This window comes from Arvicanthis niloticus, chromosome 4 (assembly GCF_011762505.2).
Source record: "Arvicanthis niloticus isolate mArvNil1 chromosome 4, mArvNil1.pat.X, whole genome shotgun sequence".
NCBI lineage: Eukaryota > Metazoa > Chordata > Mammalia > Rodentia > Muridae > Arvicanthis > Arvicanthis niloticus.
In genome coordinates this window covers 22,174,029-22,192,869 of record NC_047661.1, presented here as the reverse complement: position 1 = coordinate 22,192,869, position 18,841 = coordinate 22,174,029, and the positions used below count along the sequence as shown (strand labels likewise).

At 36.2% G+C, this 18,841-nt stretch overlaps 1 protein-coding gene across 13 annotated transcripts in view; it reads right to left on the bottom strand.

Annotated features, from left to right (window-relative positions):
- Bltp1 (bridge-like lipid transfer protein family member 1) overlaps positions 1–18,841 on the bottom strand; it is a 198,630-nt gene that overhangs the window by 7,711 nt on the left and 172,078 nt on the right. For 9 of the 13 annotated variants that reach the window (XM_076932299.1, XM_076932298.1, XM_076932306.1 and 6 more), the window contains 15 exons: positions 17,810–17,990; positions 17,144–17,345; positions 15,359–15,520; positions 14,744–14,883; positions 13,224–13,425; positions 12,029–12,229; positions 11,176–11,355; positions 9,481–9,618; positions 8,593–8,850; positions 7,686–7,836; positions 6,649–6,806; positions 6,324–6,516; positions 5,887–6,104; positions 2,200–2,451; positions 601–804 (listed from right to left, as the gene is read on the bottom strand). In XM_076932299.1, coding sequence (XP_076788414.1) covers positions 601–804; positions 2,200–2,451; positions 5,887–6,104; positions 6,324–6,516; positions 6,649–6,806; positions 7,686–7,836; positions 8,593–8,850; positions 9,481–9,618; positions 11,176–11,355; positions 12,029–12,229; positions 13,224–13,425; positions 14,744–14,883; positions 15,359–15,520; positions 17,144–17,345; positions 17,810–17,990 — 2,840 coding nt within the window. The remainder of the gene's footprint in view (positions 1–600; positions 805–2,199; positions 2,452–5,886; positions 6,105–6,323; positions 6,517–6,648; positions 6,807–7,685; positions 7,837–8,592; positions 8,851–9,480; positions 9,619–11,175; positions 11,356–12,028; positions 12,230–13,223; positions 13,426–14,743; positions 14,884–15,358; positions 15,521–17,143; positions 17,346–17,809; positions 17,991–18,841) is intronic. The other 4 variants (XM_076932305.1, XM_076932307.1, XM_076932311.1 and 1 more) reach the window with 2 other exon arrangements.

The window sequence follows — 18,841 nt, the reverse complement described above, 5'->3', positions numbered from 1 at the left end:
AGGAGCGAGCTGGCAAACACCATAGTTATTCACAACATGACCTGGTAGTGACAGGGTTGAACATTCTTTTACACTCACTACTCCATGGGGCGGGCTTTTGTGGTGACACCTTGTTATCCTGGTTATCAGACCAGAGAAGTGGTCTCATAGATGAAAAATTCATCAAAAATGTTTTCTTTACATTACAAATTGATAGGGTAATATTACTGAAATTTTATTCCAGGTAAGTAGAATCTTACATGTTTGGCATTTTGTTAGTTGGCATTTCCCAAATGTCTAATTTTGAGAATAACTACAAAACATTTTTCCAATAATTCTAAAATATTTACCAAATGTTACAAAATTAATAAATTTATTTCTATTTATTTAAAACCAATTTACTTGGGATGGTTTCAGTTATTTCTAGAATAATTTGAATCTGTAAAATGTTGTACTACCAGGTAGTTGTTTCTTGTATTAAATAACCACTTTGTATATCAACAAAAATTAAAACTGTATCAAGACATGAAAACTTGACCTCTACTTGATTTCCGAACAGCTGACAAGAGCTCAAAATAAAACAAGAAACAAAATAAGCCCAATAAAGGCTAAATATTTAACCTTCATTCCTTGTGGCAGTGACATAGTTGAACCATTCTTTTACACTTGCTACTCCATGGGGTGGGTTTTCATGACGACGCCTCGTTATCTTGGTTATTGTTGCCATGGGACTTTCCAGAGCACCACATGGTTTGGTAACCATGGTATTATGACCCAGATGAAAATCCAGTGTTTGAACAATGTATGTAGAGTGATCACTAGAGCCTACAAGACAAGAAAAGTATGTTTCTAAAAGTGATAAACTGTCTTTATGGCTAAGAAAATAACTGTGGCATCAGTGTAACAGATGTAGTTAAGCTATACAGAGTAGAAATGCTAAATAAACAAGAAAGTCTACAAACAGCTGGATTTATCCCAGTGAGATGAACAACATCAACCATTGATAAGAAACCTCGGACCTTGGAGTGGGTCAATCAGTAGTATACATGTGTATACCACTCAGGAAGCAGAGGCAGGGCGATTGTGAGTTATAGAACAACCTGGGCTAATGAGTAAGACACTGTGAAAAAGCAAAACACATGGAAACACTGAATAGGAAACTGCTCAAAGGTACTGTTATTTTTACATTTTTATTAGTTCTTTGAGAATTTTGTGTATGTCTTGGTGTCCTTTTTAAAAATCCCACCAAGGCCAATTTGTGTTGACCAAATATTGCTTGAAGTATCCTAGGGTTCTATTACTGCCCACAGTTTTGTCTAACAGAATCTTCTCACACCAGCACTGTCCTCACATTTTTACAAGGACTATTTCTAGATAACATGCTAAGGCCAGTCACAGCAGCACTAAATTTAAGTAACATGGAATAAGAGGGCAAGTTTAGAAGCATGCTTAAATGTTTCTTTAACAAGTACATACTTTACCAGTGCTGATTCACTAACAATGAACTCCTTAACCTTTTATTTATAGGATAGCAAACAGAGATGGAGTTTTCCAATAAAAAAATCACAGGGCTGGGGATAAAGACACTTGCTACCAAGCCTGACAACCTGAATTTAACTCCTAAAGTCCACATGATGGAAACTGAGGACCAACTCCTTAAGTTGTCCTCTGACTTCTACATGTGTGCTATAGCACAAACAAATCCCTTCCAAAATAAACAACTGGAAACAAACAAAAGAAAAAAGGAGGTCAGGGAGATGGCTTAGTGTGTGGAGCATTTGTTGTGCAAATATGAGGTCCAAAGCTTCAATCCCCAGAACCAATAGAGAGCTGGACACAGTGTTGTGTGTCTAATCCCAGGACGCTTACAGTGAGATGTGAGGTGCACACAGGAGAATCCCTGGAAGCATGGGAGTCAGCTGCCTGGTCTTAAAGGAGGTGGAGGGTGAGCACTCATACCCCAGGTTGTCCTCTAACTTCCACATGCACCCTGGAATGCACGTGCCTTCACTCATAGATAGACATGAACACAACATACAAAAACACACATATACCATACACAAACATACAAACATCATACTTATGCCATACACACATACACACACATACTCTTCAAAAATCAACACACAAAATATCAATGAAAGAAAAATGACTTAAGTCGTTTATGATCATGCCAGACAGAAGACACAAAGAATGAAAGCTGGAAATGTGTCAGGTTACCATCTTCCCAGATTTTCTGAGCTTCAGTCCAAAAGGCAATATTTGGTTCTTCTAAATGAAAAAGGGCCCAAGATTTTGAACGGAAATTTGGACCATGAAAACAAGCCAAGGTCATATGATTTCCATGCAAGCTCATGGATCCTCCAAACTGCATTCCATCTTCTGGTAATGGAACCTGAAATAAGGATATGTGGCATCCAGATACCACCTTCAACACGCCAGGCCAATGTCGATGGTGTGCAGCATCAAGCACTACAAGAAAACCAAGAAACATTCATCATAAGTTGTCTCAAGTATCCTGAACAGGGCAAAAGGCAGAGGTGGGTCTGTTCTACAGCCCTGTGTATAATGTGTGTTTTCCATTCTGAGAATGAGTGGAAATAATGGGGGATGCTAAGCAGTTGTTAAATAGACAGAAGGAAAGATGCTGCATACGGATGGACAGAGCCTGGGAAGGTCTGACCTTTCTAATGTTCACAACTCTCACAGCTCGGTGTCTGAAATGCTGATTGACTTACAAAGAGCCTGAATGGTATTTCACACAAATTCCACACAACAAGAAATAAGGCAACTGTCAGTTACATCTATCAACTTTTCACCAGTGAAAAAGCAGAAATGAGGGGTTTTATGTTTCTTTCTTTCCCACATGCTTTCAACTTAAAGTGAGGTCAGATGACTAACGCCATCAGCACCACACTTGGAGGTAGTTAGAATCCACATTCTTAAGTCCACTCACTATCTCCTGAATCAGACCTGCTTTCCAAAAGCATCTCCTAGGCTGAGCGCAGCTCAGTAATAGAGCATTTGCTCAGCATGTGGAAGGCCCTGAGGTCATTCCTTAGCACTTTCAAAATATAGATTTCCAGGTATTACACATGTACAAACAAACAAGTGTAAAAATACATAGGAAATATATAAAAACTTGTTCATGTTTAAGCTCTAAGCTGCTTCACAGTGATGATTCTGAGGCAGGAATATGACCCTTCATTTTTGTTTACATTTTCTAGATTGCTTTCAATGTATACTCACTCTTTCTTCCTTCCTTCCTTCCTTCCTTCCTTCCTTCCTTCCTTCCTTCCTTCCTTCCTTTCTCTTTCTCTTTTCTTTTCCTTCCTTCCTTCCTTTCCCTCCCTCCCTCCCTCCCTCCCTCCCTCCCTCCCTCCCTCCCTCCCTCCCTCCCTCCATCCCTCCTTCTCTCTCTCTCTCTCTCTCTCTCTCTCTCTTTCTTTCTTTCTTTCTTTCTTTCTTTCGTTTTTTCGAGACAGGGTTTCTCTGTGTAGCCCTGGCTGTCCTGGAACTCACTCTGTAGACCAGGCTGGCCTCGAACTCAGAAATCCGGCTGCCTCTGCCTCCCAAGTGCTGGGATTAAAGGCGTGCGCCACCACCTCCCAGCACATTATTTCTATGATAAAAAATTAGGGAGTTTGCTCAGGTGTAGTGGTGCACGCCTTCAATCCCAGCACTTATGAGGTCAGCCTGGTCTACATAGTTCCAGGACAGCTAGGGCTATGTAGAAAAACCCTGTATCAAGAAAACCCTAAAACCATAAATAAATAAACAAACCAACTGAGAGTTACCAAGTTGTCCTCATTCTGTTCACTACTGATCACGTTTACACTGCTGTCCTAGTTACAGGTACATCCTCTCTAGTCTGGATTTCACAATGTCCTTCCTGTGTCCATCCCTAACTGCCTTGTTCTCTCTACAGTAGCCATGGTGATTATTTGCAAAGGAGTATTTTATGCCAAGGTAAACCAAATGATACCAAATGTCTTTAAAAAAAAACTCTACAATACTCATCATATTAAAAACCTTATTTTTGCCCTTTATCTGAGGTAATGTCCAATACTTTTCTTACTGATCATTCTGCTCTGTTCAGTTATTTTAATGACTACCATTTCCCCTCAAATCCCTGTATCCATTGGGAACATGTCAGGCAAGGGCCTATCACTGAATTATACCCCCAGACTATTGTGAGAATTTCATTCTGAGACAGGGTCTTACACTAGTTGTCCAAACTGCCTTTGAACTTGATCTGTAGTCTCCTGCCTCAGCTTCCCAAGTAGATAAGTAGTTAAGATTAGAGAACTATGCTACCAGGTCCAGCAATGATTTTCAAATAAATCAACTTTATGAGGAACAACAGGAACTTCAGACCTCCACAGCCCTCTGCCCAGAACTTTCCCCAACATGCTATCTCAGATCCTTCATCCACTGACTCATTTCTACTAACATGTCACTTCAGGCAGGGCTTCCCTAACCATCGTTTGTGAAATAGCCATTATTTTACTCTAACCTTCTCTGTAGCCTTCCTGTGCCTTGTTTTTTAAATAAGTGCTTCTATCTACCTAAAACCATGACTTTTATATATTTAATTATAGTCTCCATCTCCTATTTGAATGTAAAGTTCATGAGTTAGGGATGGTCATGTCTTGTAACTCTTGTGCCTAGAGAAGTACCCAAAGCATGTAGTTGTTGCTTAATAAATACAAGCTAATTTCTTAATTACTGAGTGAAATATAATAACCTGCCTAATATCTAGGTTAATAGACAGACTTAGTTATTCTGCATCCTCAGCCCATGCCACAAATTAGAATCTAATTTTGTCACGGAGAAGGCATGCTGCGGGTAAGCTGTAGTGGAGATAAAAAGTAATACCTTCCCAAAGGGCAGCTGACACTATTACTAGAAACAGTCAGTTTTCTTTTATTCTTGTTTTTAAATTATGAAAATATTTTTATTCCCTAGTGGGTCTTATTTCAACATTATGATTTAACACATCTTGTAGTTACTTTCAGTCTATAGTACAGATTTCATATATGCCCACCTGTTTCATTCTTGTGTGATTCCTATAAGGTAACTACATGCCTTCTCATTTATAACACATGAAACTGGGCATTGAGTCACCGTAAGTTGGGTGATTATCCCAGGAACACAGAGATAACCAGTGGAATACCTGGAGTGAGACTCATCTGCCAGACTCAAGACCCCTTCTTTTATTACCCACTTTCTAACTATGACTTCAACTAAGATATCAGATAATGTTAGTTCATATTCATTGGTGATCCAACAACTTTAGCAACATTTGTCTTGAATCTTGAAGCCACAGGGCAGAGTAAGTCAACTTCAACAAAATGGCTGGATATAAAATTAACTGAAACAAATCAGTAGCCTTCCTCTATTCAAAGGGTAAACAGGCTGAGAAAGAAATTATGGAAATGACATCTTTCACAATAGTCACAAATAGTATAAAATATCTTGAAGTGAGTCTAACCAAGCAAGTGAAAGATCTCTATGACAAGAACTTCAAGTCTCTGAAGAAAGAGATCAAGAATATCTAAGAAGATGAAAAGATCTCCCATGTTCATGGACTGGCAGAATAAATATAATAAAAATGGCCATCTTGCCAAAAGCAATCTACAGATTCAATGCAATCCCCATCAAAATTCCAACTCAATTCTTCACAGAGTTACAAAGAGCAATTTGCAAATTCATTTGGAATAACAAATTCCAGGATATTCTCAACAATAAAAGAACTTCTGGGGGAGTCACTGTCAGTGTTTTGCTGAGTGGATGGGATGGAGAGCCCAAAGGATACTTTTTAAGGACAGCATATAAATGTGTTACTTAAGAATAGAACATATAGGGAAGATAAAAACTACATCCATGTTGAATTCTAGTCCTTACATTGTTCTTGTGAATTCTTTTCCAGGTTGTTGGTCATGGTCTTGGGTGGCAGGTAAGGCACAGGTCCCCAGGTCGACAGGGCTCGTTTACTAGTATCAAACTGCTGTGTGAAAAACTCCTGGAGCTTCATTCCGATTTTTATCAAGTCTGGTGTAGTTGATCTTGATATCATTACTTGAAAAATATCCCACTTCAAATCTCCATGCACAAAAATCTCACTAAAGCATGAAACAGAATTTGTATAATAAATTTCAGAGATGATATAAATAATGCAAAAATAATTATCCTCCCCTGCCCAGCTTTTCATTTATATTAGTTGTAGAATATAAAAAATTAGTCTGTAGAAAAAAATGAACTACTTCTCCTGTCCCCGAATGTTAAAAACTGTTAACGGAGAGTCACATAAAGTTTTTGGAAGAGGACATCCTAATACATACCTTTTATCAGTCATACTTGAATCCAAGGCATTATATAAATTTACTTTCCATTCATCCTGAAGCTTAAGATCAGCGTTACTGAAGATACCCATGAGGATACTTGAGCCCATGTAATCAACCCGAGACTCAGTAGAACCCATAGTAATCTGTATTTTGTGGTTTGGTTGCTGATTTGGATGTTCAGAAATATGAGCTAAAATAAAAACAGTAATTACTTTCCATAGAAATATTCATGGAAAAACTTATCAAATTCAACTTTCTAAACTCTTTTTTTTTTAACATAATGTTTGAAAATATGCTACATAGTTGTAAAATTTCAACATACCAACCATCTCCAAAGCATTGACATCAATGGTCCCACCAACTACTCCTCCTTTGGAATCTAACTGTGACCTTCCTAGACCAACAGACATGCTAATCTCTCGATCCCGGTTACTTCCTACAGAAAGCCGGCCTTGGCTTTTCAAACCACTAGTTGTCCAACTAAAAAGAAGGAAAAGATTGTTAGATAAGTGGCTGGTAATGTCATGAATTAAAACCAGTAGCAAAATCAGATTATACATAGAAGATCCGATTTTATAATGAAATACTTCCTTTTAGGCTCTCACTGTGTTGTTGAAGCTGATCTTGAACACTGGAACTGAAATGATCCTATCTCAGCCTCCTAAGGGCTGGGATGATTGGCATACACCCACCACACCCAGATCAACACAAATACAAACTAAATACTATGTGGTCAATGTTTGAATATTAAAACTAATGAAGCTTTATAGTGTAACCTTCCCCAGGCCTTGAGCAGGCCTGAAAGACCTTGTTTAACACAACAGACCAAGTGATAGGATATAGGTGGAGTTACCCACCTTGGCTGCAAGGAACTCAGAAGAACTGCCCCTGGGCTTGCCTTGAGATATCTACACAACCAAGAATGGATTATCCCACCCATCTCTGGCTTAAACCAGAAAGGGTTTTGGTGGGGCCTTTCCCTTTAAATTGAGAGCTGAACACTAAAGCATTGAGCCTTGATCAGAGAATGTTGTCTTAGCTTCATCTCTTCTTACTCTCCATCCCCCTTTCATTCCCAGCCCCCCTTCCAGGTGAACCCAGTTAACCCATGGCCGAAGGTGGCTACATTATAGGTAGAAAAGTACTCTATTTCCTTATAATTCTCCTTTGGGAATGTGTTTTGGGTTGTTTCTATTATAGTATCCTAAAAAGCCATTTTCAGACTAAAGAGTTTACAAGTTTTCACCTATTTACTGTCTCAAAATATTACTACATTTAAAAGGGTTTGAACTGCTTTACAACACTGTAAGGAACACTTAAAACGTTATTAGGCAGATATATTTCCTCTGAATAGCTTACGTTGTATTTCCCATGACATTACTCATATTCATTTGGACGTTTAGTTGTTTAAGGTTGATAGCGAACACAACAAGTGTCTCCCACGGAGTTCCTTGCTGGCTTGCTGCTTTGTTTGATTTGTTAATAGGAGTTGATGTTTTTGAAATTGAATCTAAAGGCAGAAAAAAACCCAAATGCACATTTATTCACATAAAACAAAGCTTATTACAAAGTAAAACCCACTAGTTTCTATAACCTAAAAGGTAGACATGATATTGTTGTATAAGACCAAAGTAGTCACATTAATTCTAAAACGGGTAAGATGAAGGAGCTTTGGTGCCATGAGATATAGCTGCACAGATAATTCATCACTCTAGGATTTTCTTCATAAAAGCCAAAGTGTTTCAGTCAAATAGAAGCCTTAAAAGGCATAAACCATTCAGAAATGCAGGCACTGGCTGGGTAGCTGGCCTCCAACTAATGGACTCAGGGAGCAAACCAGGTACTGACTTAGCTCACTATACTTTGGTCTTGGTAGTGCCAAGAATTACACCATTCATTTTGATATATTCAGGTATTAGCACAAGGACAACACCAACATGCAAGAGCTGAAAAAAAAGACTAAATAAATGAACAACTGAATCAATATAAAGACTTCATGTCTTCAATATTGAACCATCTTTTGGCACATTCACAACATTGTTGGAACGTTTCTAAAAGCAGCTGTTCTTACAGAGTACATTGACAATATGGCAACTCCTCACTCCCTACCCGACAGCCACAGAACTCTTCTGTAGGCAGTACCTGAAACTGTTTGGTACTTATTGGTTTCTTTTCCTCAAGAATTCATCTCCAGTGAGTGGAAACCTGAGAGTAATTAAGATTTTTATCTTAGAAACACTGGAGGCATACTAGCAACAAAAGTTACCTCTTCGAGGAACTGAAGAGTCTGAAACACTCCTTGATCTTATGGAAGCTGGGGACTTGAGGCTTTGTGCTGCTGTCCCTGGTGACATGGTATTGTTGGTCATGTGCTCATTGAAGACATTGGGTGACTGAGGCATATGGGTGAAGGAGGCTGACTGGCTTGGCTGATCCCAGGTCCTGCAGTATGCTTTCCTTGATGACTCAGGAGAAAGGTGCTGGCTTACTCCTTCAATAGAATCAGGAGTCCCTGGACCAGATGCTAACACAACAGTGGAAGACAAAGTCAAAGTCACAGATAAGAACATTAAGTGATAAAGTCCTTTCACCCAGACACTATTTCTAACTACACTGTTTATTCCTTCCACAGATGGCAGTCTTTGCAAAGAGCAATCCAGTATTGTACTTAATTCTGGAAGAGTGCATTACAGGAGAGAGAACAGATACACTCAAGATCTTTTTACATTTTTCACTGTATCATGTCACCTGTACTCCTCATTTCCACAGCCTTTTCAGTTCAACACAGCAACATCTATAACAATATCTAAGATCAAGAAAGAGATGGAGGAAACAATGGGTAGGATGTCTTCAATATTTTCATTTTCCCATGCTTTAATTAACTATTTATTTAAATAAACACATATTTGCAGCACTTGTAAATTATTATAGAATAAAATGTTAGGAGGTAATCTTCAAGAGGGTAAGGTCTGTCTGTTTGGTATGCCTAGTGCTTACCATTAGAGGGACTCAATGGACATTCTTTTGAACAAATGAATGAATTACATGGTATAGCTTACAAAATAAGTCAAAATTTGTATTATTAATCATGGATCTTGTTTTCTTTAACCCAAATGAAAAAAAAAAACTAATTATGGTTACATAACATGCTTACTTGGCAAATTTACAGTTTGATCTCCAAGGAACAGGCGCCTTGCAATACTTCTCCTATACCAGGCTCTTGGAAATGCCAGGATTTCACTGAGTCGCCGCATATCATACTTAAACGAAGCAGAACCTATATCACAAACAGCTGATGCAGAAATAGTTTGTTAGAGCATAAAACAGACTTCTAAAACTTTTAACAGTTTAGTTATCAGACATGGTATTATAGAGCTAAATATACCTACTGTTCTAAACCATAAAATACCAGGATACATTCCATTTAACAAGTGAGTTGATCTTTCTTCAAATGAAAGAAAAACAGTGCACTGCAAAATCATTAGCTTCGTGTCCTTTCTTTGGGAGATGGCAAGTTAGGGCTCTATTATTGCTCTGTCACAGAGAGGGTCAAGAAATTAGCTATAAAGCAAGCTTTTAGTGTAACACAGGGCTCCACCCAAATATGGTGAATGGGTCAAGATTATGAGCTGCACAAAGATATAAATTGCACAAAGGAAATTGTAAACCAAACAGCTGTGTGCAAGGGAGTACTTAATTCCCTTTGTGTTCAGGGTAGAGACTTTCACAAGAAAAGCACCCTATGGTTCTGTGCAGGGGCTCTGTTTTGGTATCTTTTCCTTTCTGCTGTCTTTCTCTTCTGTTCCTCTTTTACATCAGATTTTTCTCTCACTACTGATGGTCACACAGCATTCTCAGGCATCTTTTCCTCCCATCTTTTGTGGTACTACTGACTCTTTCTCTAAAATACCAATCTGAAGCATCATCCAAATTCTTTAGAAACCTCTAATGGTTTTTCACCACCTGAAAAATAAATATCTGACCCTTCAGTTCAATCTGAGTCCAGTCTGCTACTGGTCTATTTCATCATTTTTACCTTTAGCCAGGACTTCTCCCTCTTGCCCCATCCACTCTGTTCAATAAAGTGTTTGGTTAAACCTCATGATTCAGCCATAGCAGCAAAGTATGCTCCAAAGACATTGCCCTCTCCTTTTGATACCTCTATGATTTAAAATACAAAATATCATGTTGCTACTTTCAAGGATATTTTTTCTGAAATTAATGTGTGTTATTATTTTTGTCCCCATGTAAGACCTTGCATTACTCATGCCTGTCTATACTAGTAACCTAGCACAATACCTGGCAAGTTTACTAGGAAACATAGGCTTAAGATGTTTGCTAAATGGTTATCAGTTTAAGGAACATACTATACAGTAAGACTGCTTGTTGTAAACATTTTCATTTAGTACCCTAAATTCCCAAGATGGTTATATTCACTTAATTTTAAGTATTCCAGTTATAATGCAAAGAGAACAAATGGCTGGCCTCACACCTACTGATATAAAGCAGGACTTTTATTAAGGCTACTCGTCCCATTTTTAGTGTTGTAGCCTTCTGTAAGTTGATATAAATAAAAAGTCATAAATTTTATGAACTCATAACCAAGAAGCAAAATAAAAAAACTAAGAATTTTTGTTCTTTAATTTGGCACATTTTTACCCTTGGATATGAGTACCTAGAAAACATTCTAACACTAACAGCCCGAGCTGAGAGTCTTGTTGGCTGGGCTGAACTTCTAACCTTTATCACTAAGCTTAGTGTTTAAGTATACTTAATATTTAAGCACCAATAAAACAGAGCTCATTGTTTAAAATATAATATTTTAATTAAAAACTATAAAAGAGAATACCAGATATATTGATTAATGTAGTGTCCATTTTGCTTGTAGACTTGCTTACAGATTGACTTTCAAAAAATGAGGCACCTCCTGAGCGCCTTATCCGAGACAAACTCACTTTCACAAACTCAAGGTTTATACTTAGTGAGTCTTTTCGACCAGTGACTGACGTGGGTTCTTCATCCACATTCCCTGAGAAAACCAAAACAAGAAAAATGCCCACATGTATGCACATGTACACACAGATATGTGAAGATGCACACATCTAGTTAAAGAAAATTATTCAATGTACTGTAACATGTCACCAATCAAAAAGAGTTAAATTAGGGAAAATTTAAACAAAATAATCTAAGGAGCATTTGCATTTCTCACAGCGGTTTAGACACATTGAAGCCCATATTCATGACAAGCTTATTCTAATGACAAAAGGTAGCAGTTACTTATATGACTATAAGAAATATTTACTAATGAGACCTGAACTTTAAAATGCAAATTTAGTTTTACTAATCTAAAAGATTAATGATCTCATTTAAAATTACCAAGCATACTTTAAAAATTTTACTTTTTATGGACTACAATTTGCTAAATTTGATTTAATAATGTAAGACAACTCTTCTATCTTTAGATACTATGCTAAACATATCATTTAACAAGCATTCTTAGGTTTTAAATTATTATATAATGGTTATCTGAATTCGTTTCATCTTTTTACTTATAAAACAGGGATAAAATAGGTATTATCAAAAGGGAAAAATACAAGTTTCTCAGGTTGGTTTAGAGCCATTGTGGCTATAAACCACAGTAATGTGATCTAAGAAAAGAAAGCCTAAAAAAAGTTAACAAAGACACCAATAAGCAAATATACCTAGTCCTCCTGATCCAGACGTGAGACCAGACACAGTGGATTTCTGCTTCCCTGCGCCATAGGGGTGAAACACATACAGGGAAAAGTCAGACATGCATGCAGTGAAGCTCAGGCCAGATGAGCTGCTGCTGGAGCCAGTCAGATCCGACTGGCTGCTGCTGTGTCTACTTCGGCCAAGTGGGCTGCCTAATCCTGCAGATCCTGTAAATAAGAGACAGTCCAGCATCATCAGCACAAGGAAGTCCACAAGGTCTCACATGCTCTCTCTCAAAAGCCAAACAAGGCTATTTGGTAAAATTTTGAATTCAAGATAACTGTACAAAATACCAGGACCTAACCCCAAGTGACACCTTCCAAATCTGAAGGCTGATTTCCCTTCAACAGTTTTTATGCTTCTCTGGATTTCATTCATATATTTTAATGTGTTCCACTTGGACATTCTAGCATTTTAGGTCAAATGATTCTTTCTAAAAGAAGGGTCTTCAGATTGGCAGGACATCTACACACTGTTCCTGCTTTCCCCACTAGCTTTCAGTGAAAGACTCTCAGTGGTGAAATCCCAACACTGAAAGGCATCTGCTACCCTTCGCTAAGAACTGCTGTTTTAATGACATTTCAAGTCTATTGTCAATTCCCACTCAAACTAGTCAACACTGCCCTCTCATTTACATATGTATTTCTATATGATCTATAGCACAGAGCTTTTCATGAGGAAGAAGTGCTAGAAATCAGGAAATCCTCAACTACACTTTACAACCAAACCTTGCATGAAACAAATGAGGTAGCAAAATTTACCATTTAAAAATACAAGTGCTACTTGGTAAAATTTGATAAGGACAGAACTCCATAAAAGTATATCTTTTATCTCCAATTGCAAACTCCATTGTTCCTAAAATGTATGATCCAACATGACACATTCAAAAGTACATGGATGCATGAACTGTTAGTATTCTAATTATAGTACCTCTAGTGGTATGCAAGCCGAAGCTATAATGCTAAGAATATAAATTAAAGAGGATTCATATTCTACTAACACATGAAATACACTTACAATGTTGGTCTACTATAGATTTTTTTTTCCTACAAATGTCACAATTGCCTAATATTCTGCTTTTCTAAATCTATTTAGAATATAGATGAATAACTATTAAGACTAGTACTTGGCCTAGTACCAGATAACTTAACATTTCTATACCTGGCATTCCAGTTTTGCTCCCAGAAATCTTTGCTCCACTCTGAGGAGCACTGCTACCAGGGGATAAGGTCTCTGCAGGGTATGTAGTCCCCAAAGTTTCCAGTTCTCCTCGGTTTGAAGAAAATACCAAGTCCAGAGATGGTAGCTTAAGCATGCACTCTACTCTTGATACTGGCAAACAGCTAAATTTAATCTGTGAAGGCTAAAGTGTAGAAACCAAGGGGAAAAGAATTTTTAAGAACTGAATCTTTAAAAGAAATATGTAATTTTCTTTTTAACATACATAAATAAATATATTATGTTTAATCACCTGATATTTAAAAGGAATTAAATTTAATGATACAACTTATAAAAACAGAAGGATGACATGTGAAACAAAGTGTATTAACAGGATGGCATAATCTTTATGAAGCTAAATATTCTAGGTCTAGAGCTCACCCTGCTCTCAGGGGGTCTAGGAGAGGAGGATTATTACAAATTCAAGGACAACCTAGGGTACATGCCAGCCTGGGCTACAGAGTTGAGATATTGTCTACAACAAACTAAGTATTTGAAGATCCATTGACATTTAGATAATTCAGAACCTTAAACATATTTATGTCAATATTATTTTTTGTTAAGAATCAAATCTTTTAAAGGAGGTAATCACATATTAAAATACTGCTGTGTTAGTAACAAAAGTTTTTATAAACTTTCAAGTACTTAATATATTTTTATCAAACCGTTAACATAAGCTAGTATAAAACTCCAGAGTCTCAGACTAATGATCTTTTGGGAAAACTGTTACTGTAGAAAATGGAGGAAACAGATGACACCAGCATTTTTCTTATTCTTACAAACTGATTTTAAAATTTTGACTGACTGGTAATCTGAACTTAAAGTTTGGATATAGGCATCTTTCTAATCCTCTTTAACAAATGGATTAAATCAAAGGAATATATATATATACACACACATATATATGTATATATATATATATATATACAAATGGATTAAATCAAAGGAATACACACACACACACATACACACACATACACACACACACACACACACACATATATATGTATATATAAATTTTTTTCCTATTCCTCAAGGTGCATTGTTAAGATTGAATTAAATAACAAAATATTTTAAAACTAAATAACTTTTATACAAACTCCTTAAAAGGTACTACTGTATCTTAATTATATGGTAAGTCCATCCAGATAGTATAATGGTGAGAGTGAATGGTACCAAAGTAATAAAGAGATAAAATGCTTTCAAAAGGTTTAAACTTATATATTTTAATTTTGTTTCATAAAAGATTGAAAACTCAAAATGGAAAACTCCTAATTTATGAAATTGCTCAGAATAGTAAATATATACAAATTTTTACATAAACTTCTCAGGACTTAGCAGACTTCTAAGCCATTGTAAAGATATAAAATATTCATGAGATTATGATTCAGAAAAATTTGAAGGAAAATATTGTTGAAATTTCAAATAAAATACTTTCTTTATGAAGAAACAATACACCTCACCTGAACTCGCACATAAACCACAACATCTACAGGGAAGGAAGAGTATGCAGATGTTGAAGATGACACTAGGGATGTTGTTGATTCTTCCATAGGATCTGGGATGTCAAAATGTCCCATATCTTCATCTTGTGAGCTGACTGCTGTTAAAATATTTAGTTTCAAGTTTTATATCATATCAAGGGCAAATTACTGAAAGATCCTTATCTTTAACTAGTATTGATATAAGATGTATCAACACCAGAAAGTTGCTTTGAAGTCTGTCAGGCTACACAGCCTTGCCTACTCAAATCTCATGTTCATTTCTCCAAATTAAATTCTTCCACCACAGCAAACACTATACATAAAAATCAGCACTTATGTCATGTCCACAAAGAGAGTCCATTAACATAGAACACACAACCATAAGTGTTGTCACTATCTAGTGTAACCTTGAAAAAATTATATGGCTTCACCACAGCTTGGATTCTTTACCTGCAAACAAGAATGAAATGACTCCCTGGTTCTTCTCCAGTTCTTTGTTTTATATAGAAATAAATATATATAGCAATGTATAATAGCACTGAGAAACTAGGAAATAAGATCTAAGGTTAGGATGCATGTGTGGAGAATACTTACCTGTATAATTCCTTTCAATTGGTGTAATTGGGATAGTTTCCAGAGCCTTTTCCAGAAAGTCCAATAGACAAGGACTAATAACCATTTCTTCTGGTAATGACTGCAGTGCTACCCAGGCATACAGCTTGGCAGTTTTCACTCCTCCACTTCCTTTTCCTTTAGCTAGAATATTGATAAATGTGATGCACTGAATGGAATTCAATAAAATGTCCCAACAAAATATGACAAGTTAATGAGAAATTAGAATTGTATGACAACTTAATTAAGTGAAGTACTTTATCTAAGACTACAAGAGAAAAGAATAAAAATAGGCTGATAGAAATGACACATAAATGTTAAGATAAAATATTATTAATGTTTGTATTACTATGTTTATTCTTACTTGTGCTAGGTCACACATTATGTTCCAAATTTTTCAACTTTATACTTTTTTTGCTGGTACTAGTCCATTTGTTCATTTAAAAAGAGAGAAAATCTCAACTAATATGAATTAGTAGGAAGTGAAGAAAAGGTATCACAGCTTTTCTTAAGTATGTACACACTGACAATACTTCTCTACATAGGAGACCATGACTCTCTCATTCTTCCTAGTCAAGTATTTCTGCTTCATAAAATGCATAAAAGTACCTAACAAAGTGATAGCTAACTTTGTTCTTGATTTCCAATTTGAAAATTAGTTGTATAAATATAGGAAAATGCTCCAAATCTATACGCCCCAACTTTCTCCATTTATAAAATGGAATACTAATATGTACCTCATTCTTAATGGATCTAACTATACCTTGTCAGTTGAAAAGTGGTAAGCACTAGCTAGACATTATTGTTGTAATTCTTTACTGACTACTTTAAAGGGTTTATATATCATGTGAAATTTCTAAACAAAATTTCTTCAATAATTCTTGCCTAGTTCTTAAAGTCCCTATGTTAGAAATTTGTGTGTGTGTGTGTGTGTGTGTGTGTGTGTATGTGTGTGTGTGAAATATCATGCATGTGCTATGATATCCACTTCCCGGATGCTTTCTAAGAATCCTTGCTGGCTTCCAAGCTCAGCAATGGCTTGTCCTCAATGGCCTGTATAAGCAATAAGAAACTGTAAATGTAGTACTCTGTGACTTTTAAAGCTATGGCATTAAGTTTTGCAGGTTTGGTCAGCTTTTCTTTTGACCATTCCACCCAAAGGATATTAACTGTAATGTCATAAAAATATTCACAACCCAGTGGTGATGTCCACATGGGGTGGACTTGGGGTACCAGTAAGCTAGTCACATGGCTAGAATATGATGGAAGCTCTTTCTAGTACAGTCAAGTATTCAAGTGACCTATATAGCCATCATCTTGACTTCAATCTCATGAAAGACTAAGTGAGAAACTCCTCTTGGTGTTCTGTTTTGTCTTTCAATAGGCAATGTGATTAAGGCTATAAGCTTGGGTAAGAGGTTAGGTCACAGCAGATAATTAATAACTGCAGAGAATACCAGTGTGCTCATATACGTGTAAATTTGATCCCTAGCTGATCATAGCTCCCAATGTTAAACCACATGAACTACCCTTTAGCAAATATATATTGTTCTAAAAATGTGGTTTATTTAGTAAGAATATTCTAACATAATAAAAATTTAAGAAATAATCTAAAGTGGTTGTCCTGTACTTTCACATATAGATTTTATATAGTCATTACTGACAAGTCTATGGCCTTTCTTAAACAGAGAAGTTAAAGAATCTCAACAGAGCAAGCAAAATAAGGAACTTAAGAAAAACAGAAATACAGTGTAGCCTCTTAAATACCTGAGGGAATAGGTGGGGGTTGGGGAGGAAGTAAGGTGTTAGTCTTGTTCTGGACAGTGCAGGGTAAAGGAGGAGAAGGAGGAGATGCTGCGTTATCTTTCATACCATACAGCTTGGACTCTTTGGAGAGCGTTCTAGGCAAGGAGGATCCTCTGGAGGCGTTAGGTGATTCAGTCTTTAGTGTCTTAGAATTGTAATGCAACTGTATTAAAAAAAGTCAAGATAAAAATTTTGCAGATGAGGAAATACCATGAAACATAGAAGATGTAATTAGGGGGAATACTGGTTCAGGAGCCTGAAGACTTAGCTTCTGCTTATAAGTCGGCTGTAAGGTTCTAGAAACTACTTGACTTTTTTATTTTTAAAATTAAAGAGCTCAATCCAAATTGTCTTTGAAGTTCTTTTAAGCTTAATGGTCTAAAATTCAACAATTTTAGAAATTAAAAAAAAAGTATTGCTTATTGAAGCTATAGAAGGCAAGGTTTAGCAAGCCTACTATGAATAAATGGTAAGCCACAGTTTAAATACTCTCATATTCAGACTATGGCTATATTAGATAAGTCAGAAAGTTTCATCTTTAACAAAATAAGCAAAAGAAAAATATCTAATAGAAAATAAACTGTTATTGATATTCTAGTCTCTTATTCTATACAATTCAGTTTTTACCTTTACATCTACTCCAGGAATGTAAAATACTGTTGTTTCTAAGTCACTGGGCTTTGTCTGTAGAGAGGATGGCACTTTCTTGCCAGTCATTAAATGGGTGGTTGAAGCATAATTTGTTTGAAATTTTTTCTTTTTTGAAGGAGAATCTTGATCTAAACTCCTAGAGCTTCTATCATAACTCCTACAGAAAAAAAAAGGGGGGAGTGAATTAAAAAAAATCATATTTTAAAAACAAAACATTTTCTTTTCTTTCATTTCAAAGTAAATTTTTATTTATGTAGTAAATGGAAAATAGTAATTTAATAAGTTGAAAAAGAAAAGAATAGAACTTTTAGTTAGACTAGTTAATATTTTAGAGGAATGATAATAATGTTGTATGTTTTAAAACTAGCTATATCTATCTATTTATGTGACTATTTTTTGTTTGTTCATGACAGTCATGGTAAGAAGACCAGGAGGTATTTTCCTGCCTCCACCTTCCGAATGCTAGAATTACAAGTGTGCCATGCACAGCTGCCTTATTCTTTTCTAAGTTCATAGCTGTTTCAGTTAAACACAATAGGATAAACCAAATGCAGCTAAACATAGCAGTCTGTTATGGTTCAATTAAAACGGCCTATCAGTCATTCTTTAAGCACCATTATTACTCCTATAAGATACTGTACTTGTCTAAAGTGTTTTTATTCTCTCATTTTATAAAAATTTCATTTGACTGATCATTACAATACTTCATTTTAGACTAATATAAAATAAAGGGAATGGGATGGGGGATCTTCATTATCTGTTTCAACAGCTGTTACATTCTGCCACTCTTACCCATATTTCCATCCTTTCACTCACTAGTAACTGTCATCTTACTTTCATAATTCATTTTTTTTGACAAGGAAAGAAGGCAAAAAGGAGAAGAAATATTCAAAGAAAGAGCCGAGGAAATGGCCCAGGCTGAACAGTGTTTCCAACAGCAACCATGAGGGCCTGAGTTTGAGACACACAGGAAGATAAATCATGGTGACACATACTCGTAATCCTAGT